Raw genomic sequence first — 18,172 nt, 5'->3', positions numbered from 1 at the left:
ACTTCAATACTACAGAACACAAATCGCCTTCTTGGCACTTTCAAACCCCTCCAGTTTAGCAAGACTGGAACAAAATATTACATCATTTTATACCATCTCGAGCAATCAAATTTTCCGCTCGTGCTCTCAGCTTTGGGGATTACCGCTGAGCTCGTGCTCAGCTTTGATTCTGACAAAATTGCAGCTCGTAGGAAATATCTGTTGTGTTCGGAAACGCAAAGCAAGACTTTAAAAGACCCTTCCCATGCCCTTTTTCTCAAGACTGTGCGGGGTGAGGTGTTCTATGACATCTCTAGTTGTTGTTTTTCCCCCCTGTTTTAATGCAAACACAATCTTTTCACCTTTTACAGTTGATCATCTGAAAAGGTACGTCCGTTCACTCAAGTTGAAGATAAACATTTTTTTTTTTTTTTTTTTTATTTTTGTAACCGCCACCACCAAAGGTGGACGGAGGTTATGTTTTCGTCTCTGTCTGTCTGTCTATCTGTGAACAGGATATCTCAAAGTTGTGGACGAATTTGGCCAAAACTTGGTTGACATTGTCATACGTTAAGGCGCTGTCACACCTTGACGATTTAGCCAGCGTATGCCGACTTATGAAAAATTTGTCGAAAACGCTGGTACACGTCGAATACGTTATGGGTACGTTTGTATATGTTGAGGGCACGCTGAAAAACACTGCCATACGTCGTAGTACGCTGGCTTTCATCGTTGTACTTTGCGGTTGTCCTCAAATTTTAGCATGCATGAAATTCTATGACGTATGCCAGCGTATGGCTCACAAGTTCCGCTACGCTGGCCATAAGTTGTAGGCACGTTATGCAATCGTTGACACATGTCGACACACGTTACTTGTAAGTTACTCATAAGTCGAAACACGTCGAGGTAATGATTAGCATTCCCGAAACTTATTTATAACCTATGAGTAATGTGTTATAGGCACGTTACACGATCGTTGCACACATGTCGAGGCACGTTATGCGATCGTCGACACACGTCGAGGCACGTTACTTGTAAGTTACTCATAAGTCGGAACACGTCGAGGTAATGCTTAGCGTACCCAAAACTTATTTCTAACCTATGAGTAACGTACCTCCAACGCATATTGACGTATGTAGACGTATTTGATTGACTTCTTCCGGACGACCACAGAACTTACTGAACGTGTTTCTAATTTACAGCTACCATATAATGGCGTATTGGTACTGGGCGTAGTGGCTTGCGCCTGTAATCCGGCTACTCGGAGCCTTGGGTTGGAGGATCGCTTGAGGACGGGGCTCTGCACTGGGCAGGGTGTAGAGCAGCCCGGAATCATGGCGAAACCCAAATCCTGATCCCTGTGTCGTAAGAGGCGACCAGGGTTGCGTCAGGAAGGGCATCCGGCGTAAAACCTGTGCCAAATCAGTATGCGGATCATAACGGATGATCCGCTGTGGCGACCCCTAACGGGAGCAGCCGAAAGATGAACAACAACAACAACATAATGGCGTATTGGCAGCGTTAAAAAAACAACAACAATAACTTCCGATATTTCGTCACGTGCCGTTACGTCACGTCCGATTGCCTCTTCAGTTTGCTCATGTCTTATTCTTAGTTCCTCCTCTGTGAATATTTTCTGTTTGAGGATATTGTCATGTCGACGTCGAAACTTAAAGGCAAATGTCCGAATATATTTTAAAATTCGTGATAGACTAAAAAAAAATAATAATAATAAAAAACAACAACAACAACTTCAGATATTTCGTCACGTGCCTTCACGGAGCCAAGGAGAAAAAAAAGAAAATGTGCCTTGATGGAGAAAATAAGTTTCGGGTATGCTAAACATTAGCTCGACGTGTTTCGACTTATGAGTAACTTACAATGAACGTGTGTTGACGATCGCGTAACGTGCCTACAACTTATTCCCAGCGTAGCGGAACGTGTGAGCCATACGGCGAGTACGTCGTAAAATTTTCAGCATGCTTGAAATTTCACGACGTATGACAGCGTACTTCATCGTTTTTCAGCGTGCTCTTAACGTATACACAACTTACCCATACCGTATTCGACGTGTGCCAGGTTGGTTCGGCAAATTTTCCATAGGTCGGCATACGCTGGCTAAATCATCAAGGTGTGACGGCGCCTTTAGCAATGTTTTGCAGCCAAAACGATGGATATGCCTCTGCCAGTGTTAGATGTCAAGCAACTGCTACGTTTGCTCTCAATTAAAGGTCACATGACCATAGACGGTTGACCTTTTGAACCCATAATCGAATTGGTTCACATCTGCATCATAATACATGCTTGTACCAAGTTTGCTCAAAATCCCTTTATAGCAGTTCACAAGTTATCGCAGTAACCAAAATCTGATACGCACAGCGGGATGGACAACCCGACAATCTGGGCCTGCGGCACATTTGGCTGCAGTGGCATACATATATGCAGTTTGCGTCGAGGTCGTCAGGTCTAGGTCTACGTCGAGTGCTTCAAATCGATGAATTCGAATTGTTGGGTATTCGACTTTATGAAGTATCCAGTGTGTCTCATAATCACTAAATATATTCATTCCTGTGTGTTTTTACCAGAGAAACAAGCTTGCAGGCCCTGCGTCTTGTTCTCAAAGGATGCACCTCTCGTCTGGACCCAAATCTTCGAAGAACCATGGCCACCACGCTCCAAGGGATGCTCGGATACACCGAGGTACGTGTTGTGTGAACATGGTTGGCTTTTCTCAGCTGGGGCAAGAAAGCCAACCATAGTATGAGTGCCTACGGTTTTAGCCGTTTCCCCGTGTCGTGCTGTAGTTTTATTTAATTTTCTTTCAAAGGAAGGGTGCAGGATTCGAGCTGCCGCCTGCCTTGGTGAGCTGGCAGCCTTTCTACCGGAGGAAGAGTTTCCAAGTTTGCTCAATCAGCATCTCTTGGGTAAGTCTTCAGAAGGAAGGTGAGCAACATACAGTTGATGACAACAAATGGAGATGGTGAGGAAAAAATAAAATAAATCGAAAGTGCCTTGGGGACAGAAAAACGGGATAAACATGATGACCATTTAGCCCAGATCCCTTTTGAAAAACAATTTCACATCTTTTTTTTTTTTTTATTGTTGTGCTGCAGCTGAGGGGATTGTGGACTGGCCAATCCGGCACAGCCGAGCCGTTGCCCTCTCTGTGTTGATCCAAGCTGCTCCCGCACACCTGGTGGCTCCGACTGAGCGTTTCACAAGGACACTCAGCATGTTGACTTCTCTCCTGACCTCTGATAGGGTAAAAATGTCTTTGTAATTTGACCCAAACAATATTTATTTTTAAAATGATAATTTCTTCCGCCACCGAAGGTGGACGGAGGTTTTGTTTTTTCCACCCCTGTCTGTTTTGTCTGTCTGTGAGCAGGATATCTCAAAAAGTTATGGGCGGATTCGGCCGAAACTTGGTGGATAGACTGGGGTGTGTGTGTGTGACGAAGATGAATTGATTCGATTTTGGTGAAGATCTGGATCCGGATAAGAGTTTTCAAAAAAAAAAATATATATATATGTAGTTCAAGTGATTCTTCACCATTGAGAGATGGGGCCACAAATTATATATATATATATATAACATGATATTTCAAAAAGTTGTGGATGATTTCTGACAAAACTGTGTGGACGAGGTAGTTTGGTGACGCGAACAAGCCAATTGGATTTTGATTCAGGTCCGGATCCAGATCCGATCCATCAGTGGGATACAAAACGTAGTGTTCGACCTGACCGATGTATGTGCCTACCGAGTGCCATTCGATGCCTGGTGCTGGTTTAATGGTTAGGGTGGTGGGCTTGGGATCCAAGGATCCTGAGTTCAAATCCCACTCGGCTGCTGAATTAATACCAGGTGGGGTTGACACTGCCTGTAATCCTTCCGAGTTCAGCAAAATGAGTGCCAGCTTGCTGGTATCCTGTGTCGGAGTAGTGACCCGTCCATGATTGTGTCCAATAGCCATGGAGACTGCTTAAGCAGCACCAACGCTCTGCATGGAGTATGGTCCCAATGGATGGATGAGTGGCATTCTAGTTTTGACCAGAATTGTTAGCACTTCCTGCATAACTTCCCAAAGGTAGACTATTTCAGCATCAAATTAATTTTACATGTTGTACAATAAAAAGTCCACATTAATAACTCGAACTGCACCGAAGAAAGGGAAATACAATCCAAAAATCCTCACCGAATGAAAAAAATAAAAACAACCTCCAGATTTTTGTACACCATTGGTCATGAAAGCAAAAGATTTTTTTTCAAAGACAGTCATGGTACAGCGGGGATACCGGGCGTAGTGGCGTGCGCCTGTAATCCGGCTACTTGGAGGCTTGGGTTGGAGGATCGCTTGAGGACGGGAGCTCTGCGCTGGGCCACGCTATGGGAGGGTGTAGGGCAGCCCGGAATCATGGTGAAACCCAATCCTTATTCCTGTGTCGTCAGAGGCGACCAGGGTTGCGTCAGGAAGGGCATCCGGCGTAAAACCTCTGCCAAATCAGTATGCGGATCATAACGGATGATCTGCTGTGGCGACCCCGAACGGGAGCAGCCGAAAGATGAACAGTCATGGTACAGCGGGGATTCAAATGAGATCTGCAATTTTGTGTGTGATTATCTTTTCAACTCCACTGAAGCTAAATGCTCACTTCTGAACTGGTATCCATGTGAGCAGAAAAGAAACGAATGGTTTCACCAATGAGAACAATATTATGTTCGTCTCACTTGGTATTTGCATAAATTTTTAGATCCTCGTGGAGGATCTCTAAGTCTTACTCACGTTGTTGTTCTTCATCTTCTTCTTGTGGACTTTTTTGTTTCGCAGCCTACAGTTTTCATCGAAACTTCCTGAAACTTGGTGTATACATGTAAAAACACCCTGCGCAGACAGTAACCATCTCCGAATTTGAAAATTCCTCCGAGAAAAAAAAGTTATGACGTCAAAATATCTCCGCTAATGGAAATCGCGTAAAAACATTATCTCCGAAACTCGGCAAGCTTTTTTGAATTCTGTTTGTGGGACTCGAACAGGGCATTAGCAGAGATGAATTACCGCACATATGATACATCACTATGACGTCATATCAATTTTATGACGTCATTCCTATTTTTTGACATTTTTGTTTCACAACCCAGAGTTTTCATCGGATCTTCGTGAAACTTGCCAGGTATATGCAGAAAGCCCACGCGCAGGCAGTAACCATCTCCGATTTTGGAAGTTCTTCCTAGAAAAAAGGTTGACGTCATAATATCGCCGCAAATGGAAATCGCCTATACCATTATCTCCGAAACGAGGCAAGCTGCTTGAATTTTGTTTGCGGGAATCAAGCCGGGCATTAGCACAGATAATTTATTGCAAACCTGATACATCACAATGACGTCATATTCGTTTTTATGACGTCATCGTTAAGAGGACGAGGATCGTAGCTCATTTGAGCTTGTTGATCCAAGTGGCCAGCCTTAAAACATGCGCTTGGTTCTTTACATTCCCACGTCCACCTGTAATCCGCTTGAATCGAATGCAGATGTCCTCTACGGGCAATCGTCACCACGCTGTGCAGTCAACTGTCTGCAAATTTAAACAGGCTTCAGGCTATTTTTATTGGACCAGAAATGTAATTTATTTATTTTCTAATGCACCCTCTTTGCCAGCAGGATGATTTTTAGCACGTGCTTTTAAATGCAGGAAGTACTGTATATGATCATGGGTATTTGTTACCAACAAGGACAAATTCCCTCAAATTATTCCTCTCTCCTGTGTCGACAAGGATCCTGTGGTGATGGTGGCCATCCGTGCCTCGGCCTTCCTTATCAAGCACTTGCTATCAGACAACTCGGTCACAGCGTGTGTCCCTCTCTACCCCAGTCTCGTCAAGGTTGGACTTTTTATTTGTCTCGACTGGAAATAAGATTTCCGGATATGTATGCATCTTGGGTGTTTGAGGATCTTTTATTTTCGAAAGATCCAAATGGTTTAAGATTCGTGTCATTCATGAGAATACTTCTTCTCACCTTTCTTCCCTAGTGCTTACAACACTCATCGAGTGATGTTCGACTCGCAACCGAACAGGCGGTCACTTGGGCCTTTTGGCAGCCGACGACGGATCACAATCCCCTCTCGAGCGAAATAGCTACCCTAAAGCCACTGTTACGAGCTCTCTTAGATGCCACCAAGGACAGGAATTCAGCTGTCAGGGTCTGCAGTGATGCAGCCATTTTTTCCGTACTCCAGATGGACACTAAGCAGCCATTGTACAAGGTTGGTCTTATAGGAACTTGCCCAAAATATTGGTACATTTCCTTTCCTCTGACATACCTTCTCCATGTTTACATTGGCAGAGGATAAACCTTACAAAATGGTGAGATTTAAATTGGTCAGAGGCTTTCCAATGAGTATTTCTTCTACCTTTCCCTTATTGATCCATTTGTTACACTTTCATTGTTTTAAGCACTTCCTTCTGGCCTCCATGTCATTGCAGGCAATGTATGAACTTCTCGACCCAAACAGCCGAGATTTGCTCACAGAGGTTCAGAACCGTCACCAACGTCTCAAGTCCCCAAGCATCATACCACCCTCTGCTCCAACGGATGAAACTTTGCTTTTATGAAAGATCTGCTTCCATCTTCCATTTGCTTTTACTTCCCTTTCACACAAACATTTCGTCAATAAAAAAGGTTATTTCCCTTGATGGAAATATTTTTAATGCCTCTGCCAGTGAAGTCGCTGGCGGCATTGTTTTCAGGTTGTCCGGCTGTCCATCCGTGATGAGTTTTATCGCAGTTACGAAAACTTAAGGGATCAGTCAAAGTTGGTACAAGTATATATTTATGATGCAAAGATGAACCGATTAGATTTTGGCACAAAGGTCATGTCAGATCAAAATGTGATACTTAAACAGCTGAAACGGATTTAAATCAAACTTGGTACAAGTATGTGTAATCCATAATTGTGTGTGTCCAATAACTCAAACCATGCAACCGAGCAGCCTGAAACCTTGCATGCACACAAAGGGGACTCCAACGGAGTGTATGAATGAAAATTAGGTGTTTGCGTTAATTAAAGCACCCATTTCGGAGATGATTCACGGCTTTTTTTAATAGCCCTTTGTCACCTTGCCGAGGTCTTTCTATGCCATTTTGTTCGGCCGATTCAAATACGCCTCTGAAAACGCGATCTACCCTCACGGACTAATTTTACAGGTGTAATCAAATACCCATTATTTGAGAATGTATCCAATTAATCTCATGGACTAAGTGTCAATCTGGAGTGAAATCTGAAATTTGAACCCTGCTCTCCTCGGACTTTCAGCTCCCCCACCCTGAGCTCCCTGGAGAAAAATTTGGGTGCACGGAAGTTTGAATCACAGCTCGCAAAATGGCCACCAGGGTTCAAAGGATTACCAAATTAGTGATTTTTTTATAACCAAGTGTATTTACTTCAGCAAAGCATTAAACTTGAATTTTTCTCCTGTTTGGATGATTTTTAGAATGAAAAGATGGAGGTGTGTGCAGAAAGTGGAACTTCATTGAGCACAACACCACATTCTAACCTGCTTTTGCAGGCCATGACTATACAGTCCACAGGGACTTTTTCCCAGCAGTTTTCTATTTACCGTTTTGTGCAATCTGTTTTCACAACAAATTATTTATGGAAATGTAATGAAACAAAAGACCAAGAAGGAACCCGAAGAAGTAAGGAGCAAAGACGAGTCATCAGGAGGAACGTGGATAGGATTTGGGTATCAGCTGCTACTCAACTCTCAAACCTATCCAGGTGCATCCAAGTGAGTCTTGCAGAAAAATTTCTCCTTCAAAAGATAGATAATGAAGGAGAAGAATTAACATAACTAATCTCTTTCTATCAAGTGCAGCCTATGGTTGTATCATTGGCTGGGACATGGCTGTGCCACTGATGCAGTGTCCCCCTTACCAGTACACTGGTACTCATTTTGAGTTGCCAACCTTGGAAGGATGACAGGCTGAGTCAACCTCCTGGTGTATTAATTCAGTGGCTCCAACGGGGCTTGAACTCAGGGCCCTCAGATCGCAAGCGGATCGCAAGCCACCATCCTCACCACTAAGCCAACACCAGGCTTGATAAAAATAGTTGCTGCAATATATAAATAATTGGTAGTTTCTGCAAATTAAGAGGGTTTTTTCGATCACTTAAAACCGTTTTGTGTGATCCCGTTTTAACGACAAAATATAAAGTCATCATCACACCATTTGAAAGCCTTTATCCCTGAGCAGGGTCAGCTTTTTGCGGGCTCCAATTGTGGTACCCTTTCTTGGGGCAATGTTTTTACAGCCGGATGCCCTTCCTGACGCCAACCCTTTAGTCGCCTTCGACCCTGCAGGGATAATTACCAGGATACTGGTACTCATTTTGCTGACCTTCGGAAGGATGACAGGCTGAGTCAACCCCTCTGATGTTAACTCGGCAGCCAGCGGGGCTTGAGCTCAGGACCCCAAGGATCCCAAGCCACCACCTTAACCACTGAGCCACACCAGGCTCATGACAAAATATTAAGTAAATATATTAATATGCCTGGTGTTGGCTTAATGGTTAGGGTGGTGGGCTTGGGATCCTAGGGTCCTGAGTTCAAATCCCTTAGCTGTTGAGTTGACACCAGGTGGGGTTAACTCGACCTGTCATCCTTCCAAGGTCAGCAAAATGAGTGCCAGCATGCTGGTATACTGTGTCGGAGTGGCGACCTATCCAGGATTGTGCCCAATAGCTAATGAGACTGCTCTGGCAGCACCAATGCTCTGCACAGTGTGGTCCCAATGAATGAAATATATTAATAGTTGCTGCAATATAGTCAGCAGTTGCTGAAAAAAGGTACGTATTCGCTGCACACTGATGTGGTACAAATTACTCTCCGTGCCTGCATGCTTGGTTACATGTATGTGGTGCGCAGGTTTCACAGGCACATGATATGAACTCAAATTCACACCCAGGCCTGTGGTGCGTGGTACTGGAGGAGGTTATGTGGCCTTCTTGCGAACCATGTACTTGGGCACATGGGGAGCAGACATGCTGCAGCATCGAAGCCACGCGGAACATGCCACTGCGCAGTGTGGGTGTGGGAAAATCCATGCATGTGCGAGTGAAAGGATGAGTATAATCACCGGTACGTGTGCACGACCTTTGCGAGGTAGAAAACATGGGTTTTCATTTTTAAATGCTCCAGCTGAGTTTTATATTGAATACTGGTTTCAAAGAAAACGGTGTGCTCTGGGCATGTATAATTGCCCCGGTAACACCCTGGTAAGCCGTCTTGTCTCTTTACTCTGCCTTCCATCCACCTCCCCTCACATTGCCTTCTCCATCAACCAACTCTTGAGAGGTCAAGAAAAGGGTGTCAAAGACTGCATTTTAGACAAAGTGTTTAAAAAAAAAACATTTTTTAAAGCAGTCAGAACTGCTGCTCAGATCAATTCCACAATTTGGCTTCAGGTTGAGATTCCTAAGCTTATCGTATGTGTGGAAACCAAAAAGGTATGAACCCTCATATTGCTTTTTCAACAATTGAAGGAATACACTTCTTTCCCTCATGCTTACCTCCTCCAAAAGTTCTTCCAACCTACCACAGCCATCTCTGGGTGGTAGTTAGTAGGACCTGTTTGAACACACTTTTAACATCCCCAATTTTGTTCAATCCTGTACTTATGCCAGCATAAGGGGACCATTTCCCCCTAAGTCCCCTTATCAAATGCATGTCCAGAACACCCCCTTCCCCTCACTCCAAGTCCTAATATTGGTCCATGAAGCGATTTGCTAGTTATGTGGTAATGTGGGCGGAGGCAGATCAGTCGATTTCACGACGATGGGTGCCTTTAGTTTTAAGGTTTTAATTGGAAATTGTACCAAGCTCCTGATTGGTCTATCAGGCTGCTCAGAAAGAACAATGGTTCTTTACTCATTTAAAGGTTGAACATTTTCAAACATCAAAGGGGCTTCTTCCAGCAAAAGGAAGTGTCAATCCAAAAGCCAACTTTGGTTCAAATAATCAACTCTGAATAGGTTGTATATCAAATGAAACATGCAATTTTTATGCTTTTACGTTGGGAATGATCTTCCTTGAAAAAAATTAAAATCAGTGGTGCTCAGTCTTAAACCAGATAAATGGTTGAGGGTTTTTTGTCACTTAAAATAAAGAAAGAAAGACCAATAAACAAGCAGCATTACAACAAAATATATTTTTTGAAAACACCATACAGTATATGCATCATCCTCAGGCTCATGCTCATGAACTTGTTGGCAACAGGAGCTCAAGGCAGTGAAAAAGCAAACTCCTTTTCAGGTACTTTCATAAAAAGAGACAAATGTATTGTGAAGAAATAAAACTACCAAAAGATTGAAAGAGAAAAAAAAAAAACTGGTCATATTTCATACAACATTTTAGTTTGGTACAAATATCTGAAGAAGAAAAAAAAAAGTCCACAAATTGTCTGCAAGGTTTATCGGATTGACATTTCCCACTCGAATACCATTGGGACTTTAAATTATATGAGGTAGAGATGCAGTAAATTTGATGTTCTCATACCTTTATGTTACCCCTTTGGTCGTGAAAACAACTTGTAAAAAAATTAAAATTTTCCCAAAATTAAATGGCACAAAATTTTAAACTGACATTTTATACAAAGTACTTTACAAGAGTAGCTTCGATTAACAATCACTTGAAGGCTGAAACAGCAAGACAACTTGGAGTAAAATTTCAATATTGTCCCATGCAATTTGAATGCTGAAGTTGAACATATTCACAAATTGTCGTTTGGAGATGTGGAAAATTGACAAGGCAAACAAACAAACAAAAAAACAACAACAATTCACATACAAGGTTTAATATGAAGCAAACGGTAAACTTAACTCACACTGTAATTTCATGAACAGAAAATAACGTTGAGAATGATTTGAAGTTTTGTTGGTACCCTGGTAGAAATGAAGTATTTATCCCCGAACAGATTCCTACAAAAATGAATATGGTACAGCACAACTACTAAAGAATTGGCTCAAGTTAAGTGGAATGTGTTTTTTTTCTTTCTTTTTTTCATTATTGAAGTACTTTATACGCATTTCAAAAAGGAAAACCTTAGAATTGTTCCCACGATTTAAAACATTAGAAACTTTTTATTTCTACATTCAACTTTGTGGAGTGATTAAGGATGTAGGTGGAATGGAGCAATTTATTATGATCACTTGCTCAAGTGGTATACTTTGGCTAAATGTAATTGCATCGAATATTTGGCACAATGAAAAAAAAACAAATGTATATTCAGAAATGGTCCTCAAAACTTGATGAAAACATCACAAAATCAGCGGGAAAATAAAACTCGTATGATTTAATACACAGTGGTACAAATAAGACTTGAACATGTTCGCGTTTTAAAGAACAACTCAAAAGTTTAACTGACCCAGTGAAACAGGTTAATGTTTGTTATTTTGATGTCAAGATATTGGCCAAGAAGAAGATTTTTCAAGTCCAAATGAGGAGGGCCAAGAAGTGGTTGTGATTATTATTATTATTTTTTAATCAGGGCTTTGTTCAAAACCCCTCTCTCAATATTAAAACTGCTTTTAAACCCCTTGCTTCCATTTTTCACTCTTGGCTTCTCAGATGATTAAAATTGAAGAGATCACACAAAAATGTAGAACTTAAGAGCCTAGTTTTCAAATTCATCTATTATGTAAATGCGACCTTGTCAAACCCAAAATTCCACATCAAACGAGCAACGAATTTTTGGATTTGAAGAAAGGGCTCAAACAAATATGGCGATCGATACGATTATGGTAGCAGAAGGTGTTTCTAATTTGACGTGGACAATAATCTACTCGCGATAAATGGACATGCAAGTCAGTGGTATTGACAGAGTTTGATACCAATGGAATTAAATCCCTGCAGTTCACTTGCTCATTCTGGCTCACCTGCAATCTGAACACCAATTATTGTAATTTCTGACAGATATTGCAATGGTACACAATTCAGATGTTGCTGTTGAGGTTAAAGTAATATGAATAAAATCAATTTGATAAAGGGATCCATTGATGTACAAGGTGTGTGGGGGGAAATGGGGGGGGGGGCGATGAGGAAGAGACGGAGACTTGCATGCACCCTTCTCCGAGATCAAGTGCCATGCAGGAGGCTGGGAAATCAAAACAACTGCCAATTTTACCTTAATTAGAAAGACTTTCAAATGTACTCTTAATTACCTCAACATCCAATGTGACATTGTTGATCAGAAAAAAAAAAAAAACATTTGAGGGTAAATTATCCAAACCCGACTTTTTGCATTTTATTTTTAAAGCAAATTTCCCTTTCCTGAAACGTGACAATATTCTGCACAAATGGGAGAAAATGCAGTGCAAAATGCAATACACCAAGAAGTTCATCAATAAAATAAGTACATATAAGATAGATTAATGGAATTTATTCCAAAATAACAAAAAAAAAAAATATTACATGCTACCAGTTAGTAAACGTAACAGATGCTGAATGATGAGAACTCTCAACACGCAATGTTACTGTATGCATTCCATTAAAAATAAAGATATACATCATTTACATTTTCTGTAACAAAAACTTATTGGGGAAAGGGGAGGGGGGGAGAAAACAACAACAAAGAACAATCAAGGCCAGGAGAGGAGATCAAAACTAAACAAAATAGTCATTCTGGTTATGGTTTTTTTCAAATGTTGTATAATGTGGATGGAAAGGGTGGGTCAAGGTTCAAAGGGGTTCCTCGCCAAACCCCAAGAAGAACCACTCGTCTTGGATGTATGTTCGGCAGAGTACATTTTTGGCCCAACATGCAGAAAACAAAAGTGCTTCTTATTGGTACAAATACCATATGGTTCAGCCAATAAGTATTTTTTGAACCCCACCCCTTCAACATCACCCCAACCCCCCAACCTCTTGCATTTTAGCCTCTTCCATTTCAAATACTTCAACAAAATCATGTGCCTTACAAGAAAACAAATCTGGGCCATAACAAAGAACAAATCTTTTTCAAAAAAATTCCAATGATTACTTCTATTACCAAAATCCCACCCCTCTCAAAAAGTGTGATTGTATATACTTCCCAGAAGACGACGACGACGACGACGACGACGACACCAAAAAAAAAAACCCCATCAAGTTTCATTTTCTCCTTTCAGAAGCACAGGAGGACATGGCAAATGCCAGTTTGCCAACAGTAAACAACCCACATTTACAGTTGCACACCCGGTCCGTTTTGATCACCAACCATCACCTTCCCAATAGTTATATTTATCACGCACCCTCTTTCCCTACCCCCATCAAAGTGAACACCACTCCACAACATGTCGAAAAACATGTCCATCTCATCGCAATCTCAGTCGGGAAAGCTAACCAGGCGAGGCTGGATTACGGCAGTTTTAGATTTTGAACACTGAACCCTTTGGGGAAACATGAAATGGGGTTACTCAAATCCCCAGAACCTTGCGTTTTCCCAGCAGGAACCAACTTTATACATTGTCAAGCCAAAACGCCTCACCACATTGGCTAACAACACTTCCTTGACCTCCCGTGGACGCCCTTGCCAAGTCGAACAGTCTCTTCTTGTTTGTTGCGCGTCTTCCCATCCATCTTTGCCTTCAAAACCAGCTGTGTTATCGTATTGAACATCTGGAACACAATTGCAGAAAATAGAAATAAAACGACTCACTGCCCAAAATACTGCTTTACACACGGAATAGACTCATTTCGTAGATCTTTTGTTGTTGATAAAAAAAAGGTTCCGCCACCATCTTTGCTTACAGCCAGTCATAATCATCCAATAGAAATAACTTTGTGCCAGCATACTTTCTCAAAATTACAATGCAATACTTGAACAACAAAAATATATTTGCAATGAATCACATCAGTACACTTTTCCTTTACTCTCGATGGAGCTGGGAATGCTTCACATCAATGTCTTGGGCCCAATCTTTTCTCATTACAGAAATTATCTCTCCAATGCTCTGGAATACCCTCTCTCCATTTTTGCAGATGATGATATGGTGTTGTGCTGTATGACAGGCAGAGGACAGCTCTGCGCCATTGATCTGGAATGGATTAGTTGTTGGCCTGGTGAATGTAACGTCTTTCCATCTCAGTGGGACCCTGTTTTTTTTTTTTTTTTACTGGCTCTCCTCTGGTCCCGTTCTCTCTTCACTCTTCTCTTTGACCTTCAACCATCCCAAAATCCTCCATTAACTCCATCTTGGTTCAACTCCCACAATGCAGGCTTTAACCCTCACCTCAACTTTTATTCCCCTTTTGTCTCATTTGTGGAAATGGCTTCCAGACTGTTCAATCACACTCTTCCCTTCAGGGCCTCAAGCAAGCAGTGCACCACCATCTCATGTCCTCCATCCCTACCCACATTAATTTCTACTCCCATTAACCCGACCGAACTCAACCCTCTTACTTGCTGCTGGTTACCGTTTCCTCCTAATCGTTCATTCCCTAGAAATCCGTGAAATGGTTCACAATTTTTGTTCCCACAATAACATCTATCCATCCATATATTACTAAAACTCTCATCTTGTTTGTATGTATGTTCCTGAAATACAGCCAAAATGGTACACGATAGTGCAAAAATTTTAGGGCCACCTTACTCGCCATTCGCCTGTGGTGTGCAGTATCAAGTTTCGTTAAAATCGGGCAATGAAAAAAATTATTAAAAAAAAAAAAAAATCGATTCCCGATTCAGTTACTCTTCGGGAGAATTTGATCAATGCAAACAACCTCATCGGTATAGTTCGCTGGAGCTATGTTATTTTTTTCATCAACCGCTGTCATAACGTGAACCCAACAGGTTCGCAGGTCGTCTAGTTTCAATTGAAGGTCACCTGACAGCAGACCTACAACTTATGACCTTTTGAACTTGAAATGTAATCAGTTCATCTTTGTATTACAGTCCATACTGGTGTCAAGTTTGGTTGAAACCTCTTCAGTGATTCTCCAACTATCACCATAAACAAAAACAACCCGATAACATAACGCCTCTGGCCTTCGATTAAAGAGGCATAAAAAAATGATGGTGGATAAATAGGCTGTTCTCACCTCCTCCACATTTATATTATCCTTGGCACTTGTTTCAAATAGCTGAACACCCATTTGGTCTGCAAAACGTTGAGCATCCGCCGGTTCCACCACTTTCCTTGAGGCATCGTCATTCTTGTTTCCAACTGAGCGAAAGAGGACCGCAAAATAAACCAGGGAGGGGTTGCAAGGTGGAGTTTCAAAGAGGGAAATGCATTGCAAATGTTTCAATTCAGAAAAAAAAAAAATCAAGTACAATGGCAAATATTTAAGGGAGCAGCCTCTTAAATCAAAAGGCCACCAACGGATTCCAAACATTCCAGGTTTTGTAGAATGGATAAAATGCAAGCAAAAGCAGCTCATTTCAAACAGTAACTTTTGATAAATTTATTGGATTCAAACACCACCGATTGTACATCTCCCTCACCCCCCCCTCCGTCCCAATCACATACATTCCACCAGAAAACCTTGTTTGCCCTCCTCCCGGGGGAAAGTCCAAGTTGAACCCCCACCTCCATTCATTCACTTGGAACAATCTTCCCAAGTTTGTTCTTAATCTTCCCTTTAGGCCTTCAAGTCTGCTATCACCAGCTCATGCTCTCTTCCATTTTGACCTTTGTGCTCGATTCCAACTGCTAAACCCCTTCCATCAGGCTATGGTGCATCCAAGCATTCTTGGCCTCCCGTTTTCCCCTTTTTCCAGACTGCATCAGATTTCCCTACACCCTCTGCTGTTTTGTTACAAGTCTCAACATGTGTGTGACATTTTAATATAGGCCTGAAAGTGTTGCTTAGCACAGCATAAATCGGCAAGAAGTCATGTAACCAGGTAATCAAAGATGCTCCATAATGGAGATTCTCATCATCACCTCCGCCACCAAAAGTGGACAGAGGTTGTGTATGCACGTCTGTCTTTTATATGTCGGCTAAAACCGACACACACAACACGATCTCAAAACGTTATGGACAGATTGGGACGAAACTTGGTGGACAGGTTGGGTGTGCGACAGGGAAGAATCGATTCGATTTTGGTGAATATCCAGAGGCAAATGTTTTTTTTTTTTGAAGCGATTCTTCACCAATGAGAGATGGGACCTCTTATTATTCTCCTCGTCATCCTCCCCCTCCTCTTCCCTTTATAAGGGGTAAGGTCCAATGGCACCAAGCTTCTGCCCTGCCTTGACCACGATACTCTGCACCTCCCTCTGTCCTCAGCCTACTCTTTCCACTCTCCAACCACCGTGACCTTACGGACATCCCTCCTCACACAATCCTCCCATCTTAACAGCAGTCCACTTCCTACCTTGCTCCCTAAACCTCTCCGCTCACTTTGCAATTCTCTCTTCCCCCATCCACACCACGTGCCAACAGGATTAAAACAGCACCAGACAATACCAGGTTCCTCTGATATAGTCATTGATAAATAGAAGCATGTTGTTTAGGGGGGGGAAAGGGTGGGGGGTCTTTAAACGCTTGCTTTTCAAAAACAATTTTTTATTCCATTGGTGAATCGTCAGATTGTAATCGAACATCTTTGTGGAGGAAGTCAATAAGAGTTGAAATTGTCGACTCGGGTAAGCTCACGATGCCTACTCTCATTCGTTACCGAGTTAGTCATGAAAACCACAAGCGTTTGCCGAGCTGCAAACCAAAACCAGAAATGGTCCTTATATGGCAAGTTGGTCAATTTTGGTATTTGGACGGGATACCACACACATGAAAAGAATATTCGGAGAATATCAAGAAATATTTCATTGACGTACACGAGTGGACTAAACGATCCTTTCATTGAACCGAACACTATTTGGGAGCTGCTTGTGCAAGCAATAAGAAGTGAGCCCCAAGAACTACGCAAACCTTTCATGATGAAGGTAATCATCAATTTCACTTTGGTAAATTTTCTAAAATTTACTCAGGAGTGCAAATACCCATGAACCTTCCCTTCGTGCATATACATGAAGAATGCCTGTACTCAAAACACTTCATTTATTCAGCAATAGTAATCATACACGCGCTTTCCTTGATAATAAGTTCCAGAGAGTTGATAATAATAAAAAAAAATTTCGATCAGAATTGCCGCAAACTCACCAAGCACCCTGCAGACATCGTCACAGTTGTCTCCGATCTCCTGCAGCCATCTCTGAACATTAACAAAAGATTCTGCGCTCGTCACGTCGTACACCACGATGACACCGTGAGTACCACGGTAATAACTGGAAGAAAAAAAAAAGGAGAGAGAGAGAGAGAGAGAGAGAGAGAAAGAAAACCAAATAGTCTTTTCTCTGCTGTCAGTCTCGTTTGCAAAAACAAATAAGCAACAATGCATGTGGGGATGGGGTGGAGATGGTGCTGGGGGAGAGTGAGGGAGGATTCCACAAAAACTTCAATTGCCACGTGAATCACAAACCAGCCAAGCATTGTTAACTCACAGAAGCTCATGGTAAAAAAAAAATATCATAATATAAACTAGAACGGCACTCTGACATCGCACAGTCGACAGATATGCCTCTGCCCACATCATTACACAATTATGCATATGTGCACAAAGTTAGATTTAAATCCCTTCAGCCGTTCGAGTATCATATTCTTATCTGACACGACCTTCGTCCTCTGAGCCCATTATCGAATCAGTTTATCTTTGCATCATTATACATAGTAGCACCAAGTTTTACTTGGATTCCTTCAGCCATTCTTAAGTTATCATGGTAACGATAACCGATCACGGTGGCTTGGAAGGACAGACGGACGACCCAAAACCATGACAAGCCAAGGGAAAGCATTTGCCTTCCTCCCCCCCCCCCACCACCCCAGGTTATCATGCTACACCAGTGCACCGCTTCAACACACAATACAGGCGCACCAGCCCACACACTCACTCACAAAGCACATGGCCAGCGTGCCAGCACACACTATTGATACACCACTCAGAGAACCTGGAGAGGAGACCGTAAGTGCGTGAACAGAGAAGTGCTGCATGACTGCTCGCATGCATCCATATAAATATTACATCACAACAGTTGTGATACAAAGAGGACAAGAACCCCAGATGATGGAATGGCTTGATCCTGACACCCAAAGAAATTGCACGCTTTGGCACGTGGCAGGAAACGAGTCGCGAATCAGATAAAACAATGTCTGC

General features: G+C 42.1%; 2 protein-coding genes and 1 pseudogene across 3 annotated transcripts in view; 2 read left to right on the top strand and 1 right to left on the bottom strand.

Annotated features, from left to right (window-relative positions):
* Positions 1-13,087, top strand: part of GCN1 (GCN1 activator of EIF2AK4) — a 69,827-nt gene extending 56,740 nt beyond the window's left edge. For both annotated transcript variants that reach the window (XM_085876293.1, XM_085876285.1), the window contains exons 52-57: positions 2,565-2,679; positions 2,807-2,903; positions 3,093-3,241; positions 5,752-5,859; positions 6,009-6,242; positions 6,463-13,087. In XM_085876293.1, coding sequence (XP_085732419.1) covers positions 2,565-2,679; positions 2,807-2,903; positions 3,093-3,241; positions 5,752-5,859; positions 6,009-6,242; positions 6,463-6,591 — 832 coding nt within the window. In that variant the 3' untranslated portion in view covers positions 6,592-13,087. The remainder of the gene's footprint in view (positions 1-2,564; positions 2,680-2,806; positions 2,904-3,092; positions 3,242-5,751; positions 5,860-6,008; positions 6,243-6,462) is intronic.
* LOC147034096 (signal recognition particle RNA) lies at positions 4,274-4,414 on the top strand (annotated as a pseudogene).
* Positions 10,167-18,172, bottom strand: part of LOC147034094 (ras-related protein Rab-35-like) — an 18,771-nt gene continuing 10,765 nt past the window's right edge. The window contains exons 4-6 of the mRNA XM_085876307.1: positions 17,122-17,246; positions 15,055-15,179; positions 10,167-13,632 (exon numbers count right to left, since the gene is read on the bottom strand). Coding sequence (XP_085732433.1) covers positions 13,510-13,632; positions 15,055-15,179; positions 17,122-17,246 — 373 coding nt within the window. The 3' untranslated portion in view covers positions 10,167-13,509. The remainder of the gene's footprint in view (positions 13,633-15,054; positions 15,180-17,121; positions 17,247-18,172) is intronic.

The sequence above is a fragment of the Eptatretus burgeri genome, chromosome 1, assembly GCF_056783735.1.
Source record: "Eptatretus burgeri isolate ZD-2024b chromosome 1, Ebu_testis_v1, whole genome shotgun sequence".
NCBI lineage: Eukaryota > Metazoa > Chordata > Myxini > Myxiniformes > Myxinidae > Eptatretus > Eptatretus burgeri.
This window is presented reverse-complemented; position numbering and strand designations above follow the sequence as displayed.